General features: G+C 51.5%; 1 protein-coding gene across 2 annotated transcripts in view; it reads left to right on the top strand.

Moving 5' to 3' along the window:
- Window positions 1-21981, top strand: part of Col5a1 (collagen type V alpha 1 chain) — a 153901-nt gene that overhangs the window by 51888 nt on the left and 80032 nt on the right. For both annotated transcript variants that reach the window (XM_013345993.2, XM_005346207.3), the window contains exons 5-11: window positions 12304-12435; window positions 13511-13642; window positions 14124-14363; window positions 15089-15268; window positions 15815-15871; window positions 21085-21126; window positions 21328-21390. In XM_013345993.2, coding sequence (XP_013201447.1) covers window positions 12304-12435; window positions 13511-13642; window positions 14124-14363; window positions 15089-15268; window positions 15815-15871; window positions 21085-21126; window positions 21328-21390 — 846 coding nt within the window. The remainder of the gene's footprint in view (window positions 1-12303; window positions 12436-13510; window positions 13643-14123; window positions 14364-15088; window positions 15269-15814; window positions 15872-21084; window positions 21127-21327; window positions 21391-21981) is intronic.

Below are 21981 nucleotides of genomic sequence, written 5' to 3'. Positions count from 1 at the left end.
TTCTTTTATTCTACTCTTAATTGTGGATATTAACTCTTCTACATTTGTTCTGGTTAGGGTGTTTGTTTGTTTTGTCAACTTGACACAAGCCAGGGTCAGCTGGGAAGAGAGATCCTCGAATGAAAATACGTTCTTCTATCAGATTAACCTGTGGGCAACCCTATGGGGCATTTTCTTGAATACTGATTGGTGCGAAATGGCCCAGCCCATTGTGGGTGTTACCCAATACAGGTGGCCCTGCACTGATTAAGAAAGCAGGCTGAGCAAGCCATGAGGAGCAAGCCGGTTAAGAAGTATTCCTCTGTGGGCTCTGCTTCAGTTCCTGCCTCTGGGTTCCTGCCTTGAGTTCCTAGCCTGACTTCCCTTGGAGATGGACTGTGATTGCGACATGTAAGCCAAAAGCAAACACACAAACAAAAAACAAATCCTTTCCTCCTTAAATTGCTTTTGGTCAGAATGTTTTATCACAGCAATAGGAAGCAAACTAGGACAACATTACCCCCTTCACACACACACACACACACACACACGCACGCACGCACGCACGCACTCACTCACACAGTTTACAGATAGTTAGGAGGCTGTTGGGTTCATGTGAGTATCCTGTGGAGTCTGGGTTTGGCCATACTCATAGTCCTGGCTCAAGTAAATATGTAGCCTTCTTCACATAGCCTCACCCACATCACCGGGTTCAACACCTCCCATGCTGATGGAGTAGGAGACCATGGCCAAGCTCTGAGCTCCATCATGCCTTTCTGGACCACTCAGGAAGAATCCACATGGCACAATTGTACAAACAGTCCCCAGGAAGCCTAAGGGCTGTTTTTCCTCCTGGAGACTAACAGTTATGACACAGAGTTATTCACCTGTGTCCATAGACTTCTAGAGAGTGGGACACACTGAAAGCATGGGAGGAGGAGGACTCAAAGCCATGTGCATTCCTGCAGGCTTTTATGTTGAAGAGGGGCATTCAGATGATGGTGAGCCTTCACCAGGGGTTGATGACAGTAGGGAATGGTTATGGTCATGAGTGGAAGAGTGGTGGTGGTGTGGTGGTGCTGGTGGTAATGGTAATAATGGTGGTGGTAGTGGTTATTATGGTGATGATCTTGATGATTATGGTAGTGGTGACAGTAATCTAGATGATGGTAATGGTGGTGCTAGTAGTAATAATAGTGGTGATGATGATGGCGGTAATAATAGTGGTAGTGGTGATGGTCATCTTGGTGATGATGGCCTTGGTGATGAAAATGATGATAATGAAGGCGCTAGTGGTAATGGTGGTGGTGGTGGTGAAGGTGTTGGTGGTAATGATGGTGATGGTATTGGTGGTGGTGATGGTGGTCTTGGTGATGGTAGTAATGGTGATGACGATTATGGTGAAGGTATTGGTGGTAATGGTAGTGGCAATGGTGAAGGTGTTGGTGGTACTGATAGTGGTGATTGTGATGGTAGTAGTGATGGTGGTCTTGGTGCTGTTAATGAAAGTGATGGTGGTGGTAATGGGTGGTGGTGATAATGGTGGCTTAGGTGGTGGTGGTGGTAATGGTGGTAGTAGTGGTGATGATGTTCTTGGTGGTGTTAGCAGTGGAGGTGGTGATAGTAATATTGGTAATTGTGGTCTTGGTGGTGGTTGTGGTGTTGGTGTTGGTGGTGAGGATGGTGATCATCCTTCTCTTTCTAAGATACTTCCTGCATGATGCCTTTATGCCCTGCACCCTTCATAGGGTCTAGGAAAAGAAGCAAGAAGACATTTTTGGTCCTGTGAACACAGCTCAGCCCATCTCCACAGGCTACTGGGAACCACAGAGCAGTGTGTTCAGGTCCCCTTCCCTGGCTTAGACATGTTTGTTTCCACCCTGTGTAGCCCATAGGCGATAATACCAAGCAAAATTTTTAAATGTGACTTGTGTGGGCTCCAGAAGACCCAAACAGGTGATCTGTCAATAGGGAACCTCTGGGTACAAGATGGGGTGACAGAAAGGGCCCCTCAGCACTTGGTGCTCTGCTCCGGCCTGTGGAAGAATCCCTGGCTGGCTGATAGGGTGTGTCCCATACCTACGGGTACTTGGCATGGTCCCGTGTGGCCTGGCTCTGCAGCCCTTCACTGCCGCTGGAAACATGGTCGTCCTCTGCTCCAGTTGCAGAAGTTGGGCTGAGGCCTCCGCTGGCCGCTGCCAAGGCCAGTCCTCTTTCCATCCTCACAGATGGGGAAGCATGGCCCGATGTGGTTTGGGAAAGTGCCTAAGATCACTGAGCGTGACTCAGATGGGAAACCAGGGGAGCTTGGCAGTGTGGCCCTCGAGTTCCACCTCCTTCCACCTGTGACAACAAGCAAGGAGCTCTGGGAACTGGTCCAGGCCACAGGTACCTAGGTGTGTTTTGAATGGGGGATGGAGAGGTCTACCCTCACCAGCTCTGGGCATGGTTCTGGGGATGGCTCATGGCTAAGGAGTGTGGCAGTGGGGACTCAGGACTTGCGGCGGGTACACGTGTGGGCTGCCTCTCCTGCAGCCTGCAACAAGAAGGGCTTGTTTTTCCAACTTATTTGCACCTGTCTATTTGCAGGCTCGAGGTCGTCCGCATAAAATTCGGGATGTAATCTGTAAATTAAGCAGTAGTCTGTGGGGATCCCTGCAGAGCCCCCTTTGGATGGGGTGAGGGCCAGGTATGGCAGCCATGGCGTGAGGGCTGCCTCGGGGAGAAGGAAGAATGAAAAGGGAGGGGGACAGGGAAAGGCTCTGTTATGAGAGGGTAGATTGCAAAGCTCTCCACTGTATGTGACTGCGCTCCCTGCATAGCCCCCAGGGCTGCAGACTCTTCCACAAAAGCTTTGCAATTTCCTCGGCCCAACGCAGCCTGGCTAAAATCTCATTATCGGCAGAAACACAACCGACTCGCTCAGCAAAATGCTTCAGGCTCCGTGAGCGCCAAGGACAGCGTGATCTCTACAGTGTCCAAATGGGGATGGGACTGCCCTCTGCAGAAAAATGGACTGTTCACTTGATGCTGCCCACATGGGGGCACGGTCAGCACAGCACACTGGAACAGCGTAATGACCGACAGGCACGGGGGTAGAAGCTTCTAGAGACTCCATAGGGGCTCAGGAAGTAAGCCTGTGAACGGAAGGGGAAGGGACAGGCAAAGGTTAGTATGTGAGGGTGAAGGTGGTATTCGAATACTGGCACCTTTTCTCCTCACATGATTTAGGGTCACCATAGGCAGGCCCTGTGCGACTGCTAGTTCTGGGTGTGGCATTTGTGTGGTGGTGGGGCTTGGCCCTGGCCTTTGGGGTTAGAAGGATAGGCTGGGCTGCTACCCACCACTTATAAGCCTGCACGGGTGACTGAGCAGTTTGAGGGTATCCTATGTGTGATGTGCACAGCTTGACACGGGCCTTAGGCTCCAAAGGAAGCAGCTCCAGGGAGCTGAGAGAGGTGCAGGCAGCCTCCTCCTAGGTGGTCTGCGACAGTGGTCTCATCTCTCCATGTTCACACATCTGTGTCATGGAGAAGGGAAAGATGGAAGAAGCTTGGGAAGTGTGGGAATAGGGTGGGGTCAGGCCTGGGGAAGGGTCACTTTTGCTGAGATACAGAAGGGGCCACCGAGGCTTAGTGGACAACACTAGACCTTATCTGAGGCAGGCTCAGTCAAGATTCCCTGTTCCCAAGCAGCTCATGTCATCATGTGGGTGACAGGGGTGGGGAGGAAGGGGGACGGGGAGTCTCAGTGCAGTTCTTGAGGACCCATAAGCTGCAGTTGAGGGAGGAAACAGTGTCCTGGGTACTCCTGTCCACACTCCCGTGCTCTTTGAGGGTCAGCCACTTAGCACATACTAGGGCCCTCCCATGACATTCACATGTACCTGCACACAGAGCAGTGCCCACACGGGTGTTACTACAGCTAACATACAGTCTCCACACCCATGAATGTGCACAAGATCTGTGCTCGTATCTACAAACCCACCAGACCACCTTAGCTCTTGCTATGAGGCCCGCAGGCCTGTAAGTGCAGGGGACGTGTGGCCTTGTGGTAGTGTTGGGAAAACAGACTCGGGAGAAAATCTCCAGAACACACAGAACAGCAGATGAGACTCCTGCCCCTGAGACTCCCCCGTGGTGGGCAAGTGGGCCGGGCTAGAGTATTACATGGTACCACCCCACTGGCGTGTGACCTCTCCCTCTCTGGGCAATGTCATGCTCATGGAGAAAGGGGACGGGGTATGTGGTTTGTATCAGGATGGAGGTAGGAGCAGCGCAATTCTGAAGGAGCTGGGGGTTATGTCTGCCATCCTTGCCATCTCTGGGCTGTGTGTATGGGGATGCTTAGCAATAAGACATGACATTAAGGGAGCCTCAGTGAGATCCTGGATAGCCAGTGTCCCCATGCAGGAGCAGAGAGCCTGTGGCCCAATCCCCAAATTCAGCCGGTTGTTTATGAGAACCTGTGGCCAAGGCCCATCTCTGGAAGGGCAGCTGGTTCTGACATCTTGCAGCACCCCAGGACCCCCAGAGTGCTGTCCATGAGCAATTGCAATCTCCTGCCTTCACTGAGAAGCCAGGAGTGCCTTTCTGAACTTCAGATCTGAGACCTTTCTGTGTGGTGGCAAGCTGTGGGTGAGTGAGGTCATGAGCCCAGTCCAGATTCTGGCTTCCTGCCTCTACCCCTGCTGGCTACTGCTGGGCCCTGAGGAGGCCTTGGGGGCCCCCAGCCCTGCATGTTTAAAGTCTGTATTTCTCCCATGTTTTAAAGAGGTCCTTGTGAGGTTTAGGGCTGTTGCATGGAGCCTGGGTCTCGCCCATGAAGCACTGATAAAATGTTCTCAATACAAAACTCTGGCCATTGGTTTTATTTTTAGATTTATTTATTTTATTTGATATGCATGAGTGTTTTGCTTGCATGTACGTTTGTGTACTTTGTGCCCATGGAGGCCAGAAGAAGGTGTTGGATACCCTGGAACTGGAGTTACAGTGGTTGCTGGGAATTGAACCCAGGTCATGTGGGAAAGCAACAAGTCTGTTAATGGCTGAGCTCTTTTTCCAGCCCCAGGCTTTAACAAGTAGTTGAACCACCTGGGGCTTCCAGGCTTCTGCCTAGGCCACAGGCAGTGACTTCCAGAAAGCTTGCTGAGGTTGCATCCTGTGTGACAGGGCAGTGTGAGAGGCTGAGTCTCCCACAAGGCCCTCCAAGCTTCCTGCAGAGCTGGCTGGTCCACAGGGGAGTGAGGCCATTGGGTTTGAAACCTACAAGGTTTCAAAATGGGTTATCACAGCACAGCTACACCCTGCTGGGGCTCCCTGCAGTGGGTGCCTGGGCCCCACCCCCTATATGTTCCACAGAGAAACCCAGAGAGAGACCAGATGTGTCAGATCCACCCCGGAAACATTCTTGAGTTTCCAGGAAAATGCAGAAGAGCATGGTAAGACAAACATATAGGCATCCTCCTGAATATTAACCTTCATCAGGCGATGAAAGGAGACAGAGACAGAGACCCACATTGGAGCAACGGACAGAAATCTCAAGGTCCAAATCAGGAGCAGAAGGAGAGGGAGCATGAGCAAGGAACTCAGGACCGCGAGGGGTGCACCCACACACTGAGACAATGGGGATGTTCTATCGGGAACTCACCAAGGCCAGCTGGCCTGGGTCTGAAAAAGCATGGGATAAAACCAGACTCACTGAACATAGCGGACAATGAGGACTACTGAGAACTCAAGAACAATGGCAATGGGTTTTTGATCCTACTGCACTTACTGGCTTTGTGGGAGCCTAGGCAGTTTGGATCCTCACCTTACTAAACCTGGATGGAGGTGGGCGGTCCTTGGACTTCCCACAGGTCAGGGAACCCTGATTGCTCTTCGAGCTGATAAGGGAGGGGGACTTAATTGGGAGAGGGGGAGGGAAATGGGAGGTGGTGGCGGGGAGGAGGCAGAAATCCTTAATAAATAAATAAATTTAAAAAAAAAAGAAGAAGAGCACGCTTGCCCTCTGGGATGCCTTCCAAATTGCAGGGGCCAGACCTGTCCTCTTCTCCTCTATCTCCCAACTTCACCAACCCCAGCCTCTCTGCACCCACCACCGTCAGAGACTTCTAGAGGACCTGGATTTCTGTTCAGGACACATGGTGTTCTTAGGTTCAAGACTGCTGTCTGCCCTCCATCCATCGTGACTTATCTGTCTGTCTGTCTACTATCTATCTGAGACAGGTTCTCATGTATCCCAGGCTGGCCTGTGATCTGCTATATAGCCAAGGATACCCTTGAATTTCTAATCTTCTTGGTATCTATTACTGCTCTAGTGCTGAGATGTAAACACGGTGCTACCGTGCCTTAGTTATGTAGTGCTGGGGATTGAACCCAGGGTTCTGTTTTTCAAGACAAGGTTTCTCTGTAGCTTAGGAATCTGTCCAGGAACTAGCTATTGTAGACTAAGTTGGCCTCAAACTCATAAAGATTCTCCTGCCTCTGCCTCCCGAGTGCTGGGATTAAAGGCGTGCGCCACCACCACTGCCCGGCAAACCCCTGGCTTTATCCATGCTAGACTAGTACTCTATGAACCAGTTATCATTGTATTTTCACCAGGCTGGCAATGGTTCTAGGGTCTTGGGAGTGCCTTAGCACAGTTCCTGCATTCCTCACCACACCACCACCCCCAGTGTCCTCTTAGATCTGATTGCCATCTGATTGCTACCCAAAGAAGTTGGCTGACAGATTGGACACCAGGCCCTAGCTCCCGTCTGAGGCCATGTGGTAGCTGCAAGTCGCAGGCAGACCAGGATGGAGGTGGGGTTTTCTCAGAACCCAGGGTGGGTTTTCAGCTTTTGTCCTGATCCAGTTCCTCTTCCTCCTAGTCTCAAAAGGTCTAGGAGGGGGCTGTGATGCTCTCATCCTGGCCTCTCAGCCCCAGCCTGTGCTGCACACACAGCACACACACACAGCTGGGGGGAGCAGAAACAGGTGCCAAGTGGAGCCCCTGTCCTACCATCTGATCCTCCTGCCCTGCAGAAAGCTTCTTGTCCCTTGGTAGTCTTGCTGGGCATTGGACATTTGAGGTCCTTCTCCCTTTTCCTCACATGCAGTGAGCAAAGGAAGATGGGCCAGAGGCACTCTGCACCAGTACCAGGTATAGAGTTACACCAACTCCCAATAGGGCTCGGAGACGGATGCGGTTGGGAAGGCAGGCATTCCTCGCCCAGCCTGGGTTGATTGCATGTCCACATTGAGACTGAAAACCTGACTGGGCTGAAGCCAGCATAGTTGGGTTCCAGGATAGGCACACAGGTATATGGGACTTTGCATTAGTTCCTAGAGAGAGCCCTTTATCCAGCCTGGGAACCAGTTGTCATGTAGTGTGTAGGTGGTGGTGTACCCACACTCAGTGACAGGGAGCCATCTTACTCTGTCCAGCTCTCTTGACCACTAAGCGGGATTGCAGAGATATGTTAGACACATCCCTGCCCAGAAAGCGTGGTGCTCCTGGAAAGGCAGACAGAGCCTGTAAGAGTCAGTGGTCTTACAGTGTGTCAGCTGCTAGGCCCCAAAGACTCTAAGTGTTCACTTCCCCCCAAAGACATCTCTTCCTCCCGCCAAGTGTGTTTGGAGATCATTTATTTACACGCCAAGCTCTCGACTGAAAGAAAATATTTTTATTTGAATTGGATGAAATTTGAACTGGATAGAGGTCATGTTGCTAAATGAAAATGTCTGTTTTTCCCGTACCATCCTGCCATGAGGCTCTCATCTGTGGGCATTGAAGACCCAGGCCTCCAACATCCTAGGAGGGAGGGAGCCAGGGCTGTGGGCATCTCTGCTGGCCTCAGAGAAGGTGGGGAGGGGTGATGGGAAAGAGAGGGAAGTAACTAGCCTGGGTGACAGTAGGGAAAATACTCTGTAAAATACTGAGGGGATCATTGGGACCCTGCTGTGCCCCCCCCCCCATTTACAGCAGCGGAGGCTGCAGAGCATTAAGCGGTAACAGCAGCAGCAGCAGCAGCAAGCAGTTTTATGCATCTATTCTCTGACTCCCAAATCTCCTTATGGGCTAGAGCCCAGGGCTGGTCTAAAGGAGGAAGAAGTTCTTGTCCTTGCCTTTGCCCCTTCACCTCTAGGGGTCAAGGGTGAGGTTGGCCCTCTTACCCCCAGTTGCCTCTTGTACAGCTGTCCTGCCTCATCTTATGGAAGGATCCTGGGCTCCATGGCATAGCAGTATTGTGGAGTGGTGGGCACAGCTCTTTGCACGTCCAAAGAAGGCAGTAGCTGTCCTGCTTGCTGCGGGGAAGAATGTTTTCTGTCTGCAGCCTGGATAGGAGTTTGCCAGCTGAGGTGGGAACAGGTGGGGCGAGTCAGCTGGTAGTCATGGGCACAGGGCTTGTGGACTACCCCTGTAGCTCAATGCCTTAGTTTGAATCGTCAACTTGACACAGCTTGGAGTCATCTGAGAAGGGAGTCTCAAGAGACTCAGATCAGACTGGCCTGTGGGCATGTCTATGGTGCATATTCTTCTTGATTGTGAATTGATAGAGTCTGGCCTGGGTTAGATTGCACTATTCTATAGGTATATTGTTCTAGGCTGTATAAGAAAGCTAGCTGAGCCAGGTAGTGATGGCACATTCCTTTAATTCCAGCACCCTGGAGGCAGAAGTAGGCAGATCTCTGAGGTCAAGGCCAGCCTAGTCTACAGCACAAATTACAGGATAGCTAAGGCTACACAGAAAGGCTAACTCTCAAAAAACAAAAACAAGCAAGCAACACCAGCAACAGCAAAACACTAGCAGGGCATGTGTCTGTCTGTGAGTGAGGCAGCCAGCACCCTCCTCCATGGTTTCTGCTGTACTCCTAGCTGTGGGTGACTTCTCTGTTAGAGGCAATGCTTCATGGAATAGCAAATAGGTCTGGCTTTAGGTTTCTGTCCTGAACTTAATCCTGGGCTGTGACCTGGAAGTGTAAGTCAAATAAATCTGTTCCTCCCTAGTTTGTTTCTGTCCGAGTGCTTTATCAGAAATGGAAAGGAAGCCAGACTTCTGAGATCAGGGCCAGTGACCTCTTCTGAATACAACTCCTCAGTTGTCCAGTGGGGAGTGACAGTCACGTGAGTGAATGGGCACTGTGCCTTAGGGCACTAGGCAGAACTTAGAAGGAAATATCTGCCCCTCCTTTTCCATAGAGATCAGGGTTTGGGCTCCATCTGTCTAATGTAATGGTACCCAGAGGAAAGGACCTTGTAGGTTGCCCTGGAGGCTACCCTACCCAGCCATCCAGACTCAATCCTGTGTAATTACTTGGGGTTTCAAACCCCAGTGGGACCAGGTATGTGGAACTCAGACTCCAGGGTTCAGGGAGGCTGGCCTTTGATGTATTCTGAGACTGTTATTTTGCTTCTGTCAGTGAGTACTCCCACTTCGTCCCAATTCTAGGCCAGCTTCCCCTCAGAAGAAGCTGGAGATGGTGACAGATCCTGTCCTAGATCAGAAGACATCCACACCCTCCTTCTCAGGAAGGAGGATCCTAGGAAGCCATCTGTGGGCCTACACTCAGTGACATACTCGTGCGGTCCTGCCATGGTCATGTAGATAGGAGTGCCACATCTAGACCTGTCCCTGCAGCCTCCAGGTTCAGCCTAGAGTCCAGCTCAGAGAATGGTTCATACTTCACCTATTGAAAAGCAGGGATGCAGGGCTTCCTGGATTGGGCAAGAAGGCCACATTTTCCCCCAGAACACAGCAGAGCTGTGGGTGCAGGACCAGAGATAACCCCAAGATTCTGGCCAGAAATAGGGCACCAAAAGAAGCTCACAATGACTACATGGTTTGGGAGGATGTGATGTTATCAGAAAGCACAGGCCAGTCTGTGCTGATAGAATGTGGGCACCACCGTGTAGCTGCTCTGTGTCACAAATGCATTTGCAGTATGAGACATGGTGGCCAGAACTTAGGAGGTGCTGGTAGCTGTTGAACCAGCAGGTTAATGGATGGACGCATGACTGGGTACATGAATGAATAAATGAATGAATGAACAGGTAGACAGATGACATGGGTGGGTGGATAGACAGATGATATGCAAGAATGATAGATGGATCGATGGCATTAATAAATGGATGGGAAGAAGGATGGATGGCCATAGGAGTGGTGTGCATCAATGGGTGGAGAGCCCTTATGGCTGGCTGGATGATTGGAGGGGCAGATGAGTCGCAGGCATGCATGGATGGATGGGCAACATATATGGATGGATGGGTGAGTCAGGAGATCAGTGAGAAAGAGCTGGGCATGTCATCTTCTGTAATCACAGAAATGCATCTACTATTTCCTTCCCTTCTTGAGTGCTCGCTGGTTACTGTCGAGTCCCTCTGAGCCCCTCCTTCTGGGCCTGTGGCTTTGCTCCTGAATCCTGTGGTCTGATCCTGGCCCGTATGTCCAAAGTGTCTGATCGCTGCTACCTCATGTTTGTTCTTGAGTTCCCTGTCCTAACTGAGTCCTCTGATGGCCCCTGCCCCCTTGACATTATCTTGCTGTCCCTTTGGAGGACTCAGCCCTGCAGATCCGCTAGGGGTGCAGAGCTCAGCTGGAAAGCAAAGATGCCATTGAGAATACATACCAGGCAGGTAGCATTTCTGCCTGGGGTGGAGAGAAAAACCAAAAGAAACCCAAGAGACTGTGCTGGTTTCCAGATTTCATGTAGGCCTTGTCTCTGCAGCCCACTACCGGAAAATTCCATAGAATATATTGCACACTTTATTCCAGTGCAGTGTAATGCATTCAACTATAGTGAATGGTGATGGCATTGTGTGACAGGATGGGCTCCAGGCACAGAGAACTTGACCTGGCACAGCCCTAGGTCACCTCTGTTTATTGTACCATCTCCAGTGTGGCCTTCAAAATGCTAGAATGCTCTGATACCGTCTCTCCAGCTCTGAGCCCAGTAGGAGGAAGTCACTGGAACCTTGTGAGCCACCTTCACAGGCCTTGCCCCACCTGCTATTGGACACTGAGCCTTACATTCTTGGGCTACTGAATGGGGGCTGATAGACTGTGATGGCCACAATGGGAGGCCATGAGCAGCTTCCTTACCTGTGCTCAGTGAATGGAAACACTCTCACTCCCTGTCACTGTCACCAATACAGTCTGATTGGCTGGGAGGGCCCAGCCCCTGCCTCAGGCTGGCTCTTGCTGTTATCAGGAGGGTATCTGTACATTGTGCTCGTGGTCTTTGCAGATTCTTTACTTCTTTGCTGTCTGCATATCATAGTAAGAGAGAAGTGGGGTACCTGATTCTGTGATCAGCTGGAAAGTTCCAGCATCAGCTTTGTGGAGTTGTCGGGGCTGACTTATACGTGGGGCATTCATCATTGTGTTCCACTTACTTGCCATCTTTGCATGGACACTTGGAGCTCTGGGGTTGTTGACAATACTGCTCTGAGAGTATATGGATATGCATTGGCCCAAGTGAGTCAGTCCCTCTTTATCTTTAGGGGCATATGATTTGGGGAAATTTGTGTTCAAGTCTTTGTTCTAGGTTCCAGGGTTGGAACTACTAGGTCATATAGTAATTCTGCGTTTAACTCAATGAAAAAGCAAGCTTTGCATTATAAAGAGATACCCCTCGGTGCTGGAGACTGATGGAGACAGGGATATGCCCTCCTGAATCTAGAACAGATGCATTTATGCTTTCTAACTACATTAGCTGTGAGCACGAACTTGGCAAATGTGTAACAGGTATCTGGTAGATGGATGGATGCTTTGTGGGGTAGATGGATGGATGGATGGATGGATGGATGGATGGGGATGGAAAGGTAGATAAATGGATGTGTGGATGGGTGAATTAGGGAATGGATGGGTGGATAGTTAATGGAAGGGTAGATGAGTAGATAGGTTGGTGGATAAGTGGATGTATGATGAGTGGATGGGTAGGTAGGTGTATAGGTAGATAGATGGGTGAATAGGAGGTAAATGGATGGCTGAGCTGGATGGATGGATGAATGGATGGATAAAAGGGTAGTGAGTGGATGAGTGGGCAGGTGAATAAATGGGTGTTTAGATAATGGATGGATGGACAGGTAGGTAAGTACATAGGTGCCTGGGTAAATAGAACGATGGGGAGATGAATGGGTTAATCCTTAGGTCAGCCAACCTAGCTTAAGTAACTCTGCAGAGCAGCATCTGCTGGGAGGAAGTGTGTCCCTGAAGGCATCTCCTCTCAAGGTCTTTCCCAGGCTGCTGTCTGATCCAGGCTATCAGGCTGGGTCCCCTGGGTCCTTCAGGTCCCTATGAGTACCTGTGCTGCTGGCTCATGAGCCCTTGTCCTTTTGCAGGGTGACATCCAACAGCTGCTCTTCGTCTCTGACCACCGAGCTGCCTATGATTACTGTGAGCACTACAGCCCTGACTGTGACACCGCGGTCCCTGACACACCTCAGTCACAGGACCCTAACCCGGATGAATACGTGAGTCATCTGTGGCCGGATTCACGGTGGGAGCACAGGCAGACCAGGATGGTACAGAGTTGCAGGGTTACAAAGGACTGTGGAAGCTGTAGGACCATAGGGGAAGCAGTGTGTGATGTCTGATCCACTTTACCATGGAGTAGTTACACTGACCCGGCCATGATGGGAAGTCCCGTCAGCAGCTGTGGCCTTTAATCTTCCACACACGTCCATGAATGGATGCAGATAGGTGGTGCCCTTTACCCTCAGGTTGTGGCCTCAGTTTTTTTTTAGAGTGCAGCCCATTCCCTCATGGGTACCTGAAGCATGCTCAGTCCTATGTATTGTGGTCAATAACCTGACTCCCAGAGTAGCTGCGACTTTGAAGGACAGCCATGTGTGTCCCCTTTGTCCTTCTCCCCATTTCTTGCTCTAGTTGATGGGTCCCTTTGCTCACCCCAGGCCCTGTGTTATTCATTTTACTTGGAGTTCTTCCTAGTCTTTCCCCTGCCTCTGGCCAGGCCTGACTTCTGCTCCTCTGAGCTCTTTGTCTCTCCAGCTGTATTTCTCCTTGCACCTCTCCTCTTTCACTGCTACTCAGATGAGGTAGGGGGGTGTTCATGGGGCAGTAGGGCTCCCTGGCCTAGAGCGCACCCCCACAGATCCTGGGTTGCTGGATGGATGTCCAAAGCCAGCCTCCACCAGGTCCCTGATTAGTATTTGAGGACAAAAATGCTGCTTCTGACTATGAGTCCCATGAGTTGGGGTTGAAGGTCATGTTTGGTGCCTAATGGCTGTGACCAATGGAACTCACACTTTGCCCGGCTCTGATTCCATGGGTCAGATGTAACCTCTTTGAGGGCTCTGCTTTTGCTGACCTCTCAGGAGCATGTGAGGTCGTCCATCTCCATGTTGGGCTTCTGGGTTTTGTTCAGCTTCTCAGGGAGTGACTGAGGGAAGAACCCTGTCTGGGGACCCTTGGTGCTGGGCAGTGCCTTGTGACATCTGATTCCCCATCTGAGCCAGGGCAAGGAGGTTGACAGGCTGCCCTGTAATATGTCCATTTCCTTCTTCCTATGGCCACCATTGACTTCAGTACCCAGAAGGAGACGGTGAGACCTATTACTACGAGTACCCATATTATGAAGACCCTGAAGACCCCGGGAAGGAGCCTGCCCCTACACAGAAGCCAGTGGAAGCTGCCAGAGAAACCACGGAGGTTCCTGAGGTCTGAGCTAGACAGGGGCTGGATCGGGGAGGTTCCTGGTTCCTCCAGGCCATGGAGCAGGGGAAGGTAGAGAGCCAGAATCCATGAACATGGTGGCACATACCCACAATCCTAGCTCTTGGGAAGCTGAGTTGGGACAGTCATGAGTTCTAGGCCAGCCTGGGCTACAAAGGGAAACATTCTCCCTCCCCACATATATGGACGCTTAAGCTGTGGTTGGACCTTTCCTGGTGTGTCCCTGGGTGGTCCTCCATCTACTCATGCCACTCCTGGTAGCTGGTGTTCACGCACTGGCTGCCTCCCTCCACATTGTCCCTGTGTTTCAGGGACCGAGGATCCTGAATCCAAGTCCATATGTCTTGGCTGAGTTCTGCATCCATGCACTGATATTCACTGTTACACTAAAGGGTTGCTAGGAAGGGTGCTTAGAAAATCCTGGATCCAGGTCCCCTGACTGCCTCTCTCTATTCTCTGCCCCCAGGAACAGACCCAGCCCCCACCAGAAGCCCCCACAGTGCCTGAGACCAGCGACATTGCCGGCAAGGAGGATGATCCAGGAATTGGGGACTATGAATACGTGCCCACTGACGACTACTACACTGTCTCCCCTTATGAAGACCTTGGCTATGGCGAGGGGGTAGAGAACCCTGACCAGCCCACCAACCCTGACTCAGGGGCCGAGATTCCTACCAGCACCACTGTTACCTCAAACACCTCCAATGTAATTGTCTTCCTTCCTTTATGTCTTGACCTAGGGGAGGGGTGGGGGAAGGGGCCAAGGCTGTGGCTCTGGGACCCTGCTGAGCACCTACTTCCTTGGGTGGCCTTCATTGCTCAACCCCCCCGACCCCATACTCTGGCTCCCGAGTCCTCTGTAGTGGTATTGAATGTGTTTGGAAGCCATTGGCTTTTCTGAGTTTATTTCCGTTTTCCACTGCAAAATAGGTAGAATAGCTCTTGGGCTCTGAGTTCTCATTCTCAGAGTGGCACAGATAATACTGTAGATTTTGGCTCCAGGAGTACCATCCATGAGCATCAGAGTAACCCTCATGGGGCACTGTGTTCTTCACTGTTAGAAAGACCCTTGGTTTCCAGGGTGCAAGTTTTAATCCCCCACAGAGTGGGTAGAGTACAGCCATAATCACCATCTGAGTGCAGACCTCCCCAGCGGAGAGTGCCGCTCTCAGAGACTGCCCTAACTTGTTATGGGGTCTTGGGCAGTTTGGGGAACCATCCCCATGGTGGCTGGGAAGTGTGCAGAAAGGCTGTGGGAAGTTCAGGTCTTCATGGAATCCCCATGGGCTTCAGCTCTAGATGGTCTGTTGTGGGCCACTGGTTGTTATGTGTCCGGCAGAAATTGTCGGACTCAGTGCCAGCCAGGTGAAGTCTGCGGTCACTTGGTTGGCCTCCCTGAGTGACTCTGCCCCTTCTGCTGTTCATCTACAGCCAGCTCCGCCTCCGGGGGAAGGGAAGGATGACCTGGGTGGCGAGTTCACCGAGGAAACTATCAAGAACATAGAAGACAACTATTATGACCCATACTTTGACCCTGACTCCGACTCCAACGTCTCGCCCTCAGAGATAGGGCCAGGCATGCCGGCTAACCAGGACACCATCTACGAGGGGGTAAGAGACCCAGGCTCCTCTCTGCATGGGAGCATCTGGGTGGTGGGAAAGGGGCAGCCCTTCCAGAAGTCTGAGGGTGGCAAGGGTGACCTAGGATAGCACGCAGCTTCATTCTTCTCTTTTAATTAACTAACTAACCAATTAACTAATTTGATATAGGATCTCATTATGTAGACTCGGCTGGCCTGAAATTCACTGTGTAGACCAGACTAATACTCATATAGATCCATCTGCCTTTGCCTCCCAAGTGCCGGGGTTAAAGGCATGTGCCACCATGCTTGGCTGAGCTTCTCTCATTAAAGTGGCCCCTCCGACTTCCATTAGCTGCGCCTCATTGCCTGATTGCGTCGGTATATGCGTGGCTAGGCGTGAGGATGAGCAGCCCGCTTCAGCTCATTAGCCTCCTCCTGGACACGAGGGGAGGCACCTGGTGGCAGAGAGCACTCTGCTTTTGCACAACTTTTGTGTCATGTGGACTTTTTGTTTCCTTTCTCTCCCCCGTTCTTCTTCTCTGGAATCTTACATTCCACCCTGACCCCCACCCAGATTGGAGGACCTCGAGGTGAGAAAGGACAAAAGGGAGAGCCAGCCATTATTGAGCCGGTAAGAACACATATGTGTGTGTGTGTGTGTCTTTGCTGTGGTGTCCTCTGCTAAGCTCGTGGTGGTTTTGTAGAGTGTGACCAGACTGTGGGTCCCTTCTCTGCCCATCAGGATACTTGAGAAGCCACCACCATGCATTCTACATCCCCTGTATCGCAGATGCTTGGGAGAATCTGGGGTGGGGGAGTATTCCAGAGCTCGGTCAAGGTGCTGGGCAGCATGTAGATCCCAAGTGTCTGTACTTGGAGAGAAGGCTTAGGGTCAGAGCACCTCTGCGGAGATTTCCTTAGAAGAAGGGACACAGACCTCGAGAGGGAGGCTAGACCAAGGCTGGGTGGGGAACTCCTAGTGTAAGTAGTAGGCAGGGGCATAGTTAGTTAAAGACTTCACTTCTCTGTGTCCCTAATGCCCCCATTTGAGTCCCTTTACTGCATGCAACCATTGAAACAGGAAAGACGGTCAAGGGAATGTCAGTGGTTCCTGAGGTACGATTCACCTCTGAGTAAAGCCTCTTGTCATTAAGCAGTGGGATCCTGGGTAAGTTAGCACAAGAACCTGTAGAGAATGTGTGGTTGTGTATAGCCCGTGTCCCCTCCTCAGTCAGAGAGTTCTGTGGGAGCCTGGCCTTGTCTTGCTGGGTGCTGTGGCCTGCTTGGGTCTCAGAGCTGCTGACATCAGGACTTTGACCTCAGGGAACAGAATGATGTATAATTGAGTGCACTGGGCTTGGTAGCCACGGGAGTGTGGGCTCATAGTTGGCTTTGCCTAGAGGAGCTGGCCACTGAGGTCATCTGTCCTAACATAGCCCTTGAGGAGGCTCTTGTCCTACATCCCAGCCATTGCAAGGCTGGGGAGCTATTAGTTCCACTACCAGGACTTGGCTCCCTGGAGCTGAGTTCATAACATGACTTTGGGGCTCCCTCAGAGAAAGAACCAGCCTCATAGGGTTGCCACCTTCACACACGGGGAGAGCCTTGCTTGGCAGTGCTTAGTAGGCCAGTGGACCAGGGCAAGCTCCCTGCCTTGGCCTCTTTCCTGGCCAAGGGAAGCCTTCGAAGAAAGCCTCTTGCTGGTTCCAAGGGCTCTTCCTGCTACTCATGCCCCTGGTTCCCCCTGGTAGTGAGCCTGAGGACATATATCCTCTTTCTAGATCCCTCCCTGACCTCCCTCTGGATCTAAAAATGACAATCCTTATCTGAGGCTGTATGATCAGAGCACAGAGGAAAAGGGGGCAGAGCATGAGGGTAGCCCAACTCAGGGGCCCCTTGCTCAACCCCATGGGAAACCTCAACCCAAGTTTATGCTCACAGGAGGCTAGTCCTGAAGAGGAGCATCTCAAGGGACCAAGGCAGACTTATCCCCAGGCACAAGTCTGAGGCTTGTTCTACTCTGTTCCAGAGGGAGGTTGCTGCACAGATCTCTGCTATGCTAGACCTCCATATGGCACTGCCTCAATGGGGCTTCACCTCAGGTGGACGTGGTCATCCATTGCAGCCCCTTGATGGGGTCCCTGATGCTTCACTAAAAGGAACGTCTTTCCTGGGTAGGGCAGTGAGATCCCAGAGAAGGCAGGTTCCCAAGGCTCTGCAGGCCTCAAGGTTGGTTCCCAGCTTCAGAAATGGTTGAGGGGTACCTTAGAATAAGGCTTACTTAAGATTATTGTATGTGGAGTGGGTACCCCAGTTTTGAGAGTAGGAGAGGCATGGAGAGAGCTCCATTAGAGAGCTTCCCTGAAGGAGGCTGTGGGTGAGGGCGGGCCAGAGATAGCATTGAGAACGTAGAGGCGGTCCAATGCACACCCATCTCTAGACGGTCCAGTTCCTCTTCTCTGAGAAGAGCCCAAGCCATCTGGAGGCAGTTACAGAAGCCTCCCCCACCCCCGCCTGTTGCTTGCTTCTTCCCAGCTTCCTCAGAGTGTCCACAGGGCCTTTGGCGAGTCCCCACGGATAGATGGTGTAAACATTTGGAATTGTCAACCTGGAGCGTCGCCAGATGTCCTCAGAGTCTTAGCTATACATAAACAGATGGAAGCCTTGGGGACTGGCAGTGTATACCCTGCCCCGTGTGGGGGCAGCTGCTATTCCCTCTCCCCCACACCTGTCCCACAGCATGGGTTTATAACTACCGAGCACAGCGCCAGTCCGTCCCCTGCATCCAGGAGGGGCATAGCTGGCCCTCCCTGCTCAGGTTTAGCTCCTCTCATTTATCAGCAAGACAAGGGGCTCCTTAAAAGGACAGATCTGACTTGGCAGAGACTAGGCAGACCCAGTAGTAGCCTTGGCACCAGCCTATATCGGGCTCAGGGGCCAGAAGTGCCGAGTTGATGCCTCTCACCTGGTGCCACCCACTCTACCTTCCTGGTTTATCATTGACCCTTTTTGGGCAGGGGAGACCATGTCTCAAGTAGCTCAGACTGGCCTTGAACTTCCTAACCAGTTGAAGATAACCTCAAACTCCTGATTCTCCTTCCTCCGTCTTCTTAGTCCTGGGGTTAGGAACCATACCCAGTTCCTCCAGTGCTGGAGTTCAAACCCAGGGCTACAACGTATGCTAGGCAATCACTTTACCAAAGGACCCCAGGCTCTGCCATTGCTTCTAGTTTGTTCTGCTTAGCAGGTGGATGGATCTCTATTAAGAATGATTTGGGAGCTGGGAATAAGTGACTGCATATACCTATGATACCAGCGACTGGGAGGTTGAGGCAGGAGGATCTGAGCTCCGGGCTAGCCTAGGCTACAGACCAAAGTCTTTACTCACCGAAAAGTAAACAATTGTCTTCAGTTTGGCCAAGTCTAAGATTTTTTATTTCTGATTTTTGTTTAACCATATGTATTTGAGGAAATAAAACAACATGGCCTTTTATCATCATCATTGTAATCATTTTTATTATTGTGTATGTAGGTACATTTTGGTACAGATATGTACAATGTATACCTGTGGGTGTGTGTACATACACCCAGAGGTCAAAGGTAGATGCCAATTGTTTCCTTCAGTTGCTCTCCACTTTATTTTTTTAAGGTTTATTTTATCTTTAAAATATTTCTGAAGTGTCTGCCATGTATGTGCAGGTGCCCTCAGCACCCTGAAGAGGGTTTCCCTGGAGGTAGGAAGGTGGTGAGCTCAGCCATTGTCTAGACTGCTGGGACAGTGAACTCCAGGGCTCCGCCTGTCTCCAGTTACAGGTGCAAGCCTAGCTTTTATGTGGATCCCGGGATCCAGACTCAGGTTCTCATGCTTGCACACTTTATTGACTCAGCCATCTCTCCAGGCCTCAAGATGGGTGCTTTGACATACCCAGCATGTGTATACGCCGCGAGGGGCTCCGTCTGCCACCCTATGTCCTAGCCTTTCTCTGTGTGAGCATGAGTCAGTGTGTGAGTGTGGCTTATTGGGGTTAGTGAGGGTAGCTGAGATTGTTTCCGATAGGCCGCCAGTGAATAAGCCCTGTCAGTTACAAAGACCTTCTCCTGTAGTTCCGAGCCCCAGTGCGTTAGGAGATGGTGGGGGTGTGGGGTGCTGCTTAGGTTCAGCTTGCCTCGGAAGGCCACGGGACCAGGGCTGTTTCCCCTAGCCACATGCCTTCCTTTTTGTTCTGACCTGGGGTGATCCGGGACTGGCCTCCTGTGAGCTCCCACAGTGTTGCCCCCGCTCCTCAGAACAACAGTGTGTGTGTCTGTAAAGACAGCTGCTGTCTCCTGGGCCCTGCTTGGACCAGTGGTTCCCTTAATCCCTTCTCCACTTCTGAGTCCTCCCAGCTGCCTGTCAGGGGAAATGGGAAGTGGGAAGATGAGCCGCTTGGATGAGTTCTTTGTGTACATCACACGCACAAATATTTCTCCTAGTGCATCTGTGTAAACATGGCGTATAGCTTCCCAGAGACCAGGAGACCTCATAGGCAGGGTGGCTAAGGCTTGTGTGTGTGTGTGTAGGGTACTTTGCTGCCCCTAGTCAGTTGGGCTTCACTTCCTCCTTCCCCCTTAGCCATGGTGACCAGCATTTCAGGCCTCACACCTCCACTTGAACAGGTCTTTTCGCTTGTCAGGGCAAAGCACACATTTGACAAGAGAGTCATGTGTTTTCAAAGACACATTGGAGGCATGATGGTACCCATTATCTCAGCAGAATAGCCATTCTTATTTCCTTTGGCTGGGAGACTAGACAGGGACCTGGCTCAAGGCCAAGCCCTCAGCCGCTCACTCCATTATTCCTGCAGTCTTGAGAACCAAGACGTACCTATGGATGTCTTTTGCATGGCTAGTCTGTACGGCATGCCAGTGTCATGACAGGGTCCTGCAACTACCCACCCAAAGCCTGTCCCAGACTCTGGGCACCAGACTGCAGCCTCGTGTGCAGATCCCCACTCCCCCAGCACAGATTCTCCTGAAGTGTGCAAGGGACTCAGAATGTTCTGGGTAGGCAGTGATTGAGAGACCAAGAGAAGTCTGGGTGGCACTTTCTGAAGGGGGTGCCCAGAAATGCAGGTCCCAGAGCAGAAAAGCCCTTCTTTTAAGAAGGGCCAATAGGGCCTTGTGGGAGACTAGTCTGTTTGGATGCTCACCTTCCTAGACCTGGATGGAGGGGGGAGGACCTTGGACTTCCCACAGGGCAGGAAACCCTGACTGCTCTTAGGACTGGAAAGGGAGTGGGGGGAGTGGGAGGGAAATGGAAGGAGGTGGAAATTTTTAATAAATAAACAAACAAATAAATAAATAAGGGCCAATAGGTACTGGGATGCCTTATCCCCTTTGGGGGTTGGACACAGTGAGGGCTAGTGACAGGATGGAAGATGGGAAAAAGGCGGTTGTGAGTCAGATGACTTCAGAAGGATGCTGGGAGGAGGAACTGGGTGTGTCCTGAGTACCCTAAGCCCATGTAGCTTCTTTTCTTCAGCCTTTGTCAGTCCACCTAGGTGCCTGGTCCTGGGGTCTATTCCACCCCTTGGGTGGCTGGATTTCAGATAGATGACAGAGGACAGCAGTACTATTCGGGGCTGTTTCTCTCATTCTGACAAATTGTGGCGCTTTTGTCCAAGTTGTGTTTGAGGAGAATGTGAAGATGGTAAGAGTGTGTACCCCACCACAGGCCGCTGCCCCTGAGCCCTGGAGGGACTGACTGATCTCTTGATTGACTGTTAGAAATCTAGACTGTTGTCCACCAGCTCAGTTGGGCTGGACCAGTGATCTCAGATATCCCCCTTCTCTTCCTCTCTACAGGGCATGCTGATAGAGGGGCCCCCAGGCCCTGAAGGCCCTGCTGTGAGTGTCTGCATTTATTACCCTCTGACCTGTGGGAGGTACTGTGGGGGGAACTCCTGGGTAGGAAATTGGATGCTCTCCACCTTTGCAGATACCTACGTCTGCTTCCCTGACCCCACTCTGCTCTCATTTAACTAGAAGGGAAGGCTTTGCCTTGAGGCCTTATCTGAAACCCTGTCTTGACTTTATTTTTAATTCCAGGGTCTTCCGGGACCACCAGGAACTACGGGTCCTACTGGCCAAGTGGGTGACCCTGGAGAAAGGGTAAGAGAAGGATTCAGTTCCGAGGCCATGTGCTCAGTGGGGCTTGTCTGTGCGTCCTTCCTCTTGCCGTGTCTGGTCTCTTCCTCCTTCCTTCCTGCTCTGCCTCCTGCACTGTTTTCTGATGTAGAAATGACACTAAGGGCGTCTACTCCTTCCTCACATGACCCCTCTCCCCAGGGCCATGCATTGTCACCCCCTCAGGACTCTATGGAGTTGACTCTTACCCAGTTCTGTGCCAGGGGTGTAAGAACCAAGCTGGGCCCAGAGGCAGCCGGCATCAGCCTTGGCCGTAGTCAGATGCCCTTGGCAGTGGCCCTACGTTAGCGAGACAAGCTTGAAGGGCCCTGGCGAAACACAGGAGCAGCTACTGACCCGGAGCCTACATTAGTTCTCACGTTAGCCCCTCTTATTAGAAATCAAGAAACTGGCTGGGCAATTTGTTCTGGGTGGGATGTGAGCCCTGTCCTGGGCCGTGGACTCCTACAGACACTTGGTGGTGGGTTGGAGTACTGCAGCCCGTGGGATTCTGAAGCCCTTCCTTCCTTCCTTCCTTCCTTCCTTCCTTCCTTCCTTCCTTCCTTCCTTCCTTCC

This window comes from Microtus ochrogaster, chromosome 4 (genome assembly GCF_000317375.1).
Source record: "Microtus ochrogaster isolate Prairie Vole_2 chromosome 4, MicOch1.0, whole genome shotgun sequence".
NCBI lineage: Eukaryota > Metazoa > Chordata > Mammalia > Rodentia > Cricetidae > Microtus > Microtus ochrogaster.
The sequence above is the reverse complement of the archived record's forward strand: the minus strand, read 5'-3'. Positions and strand labels throughout refer to the sequence as shown.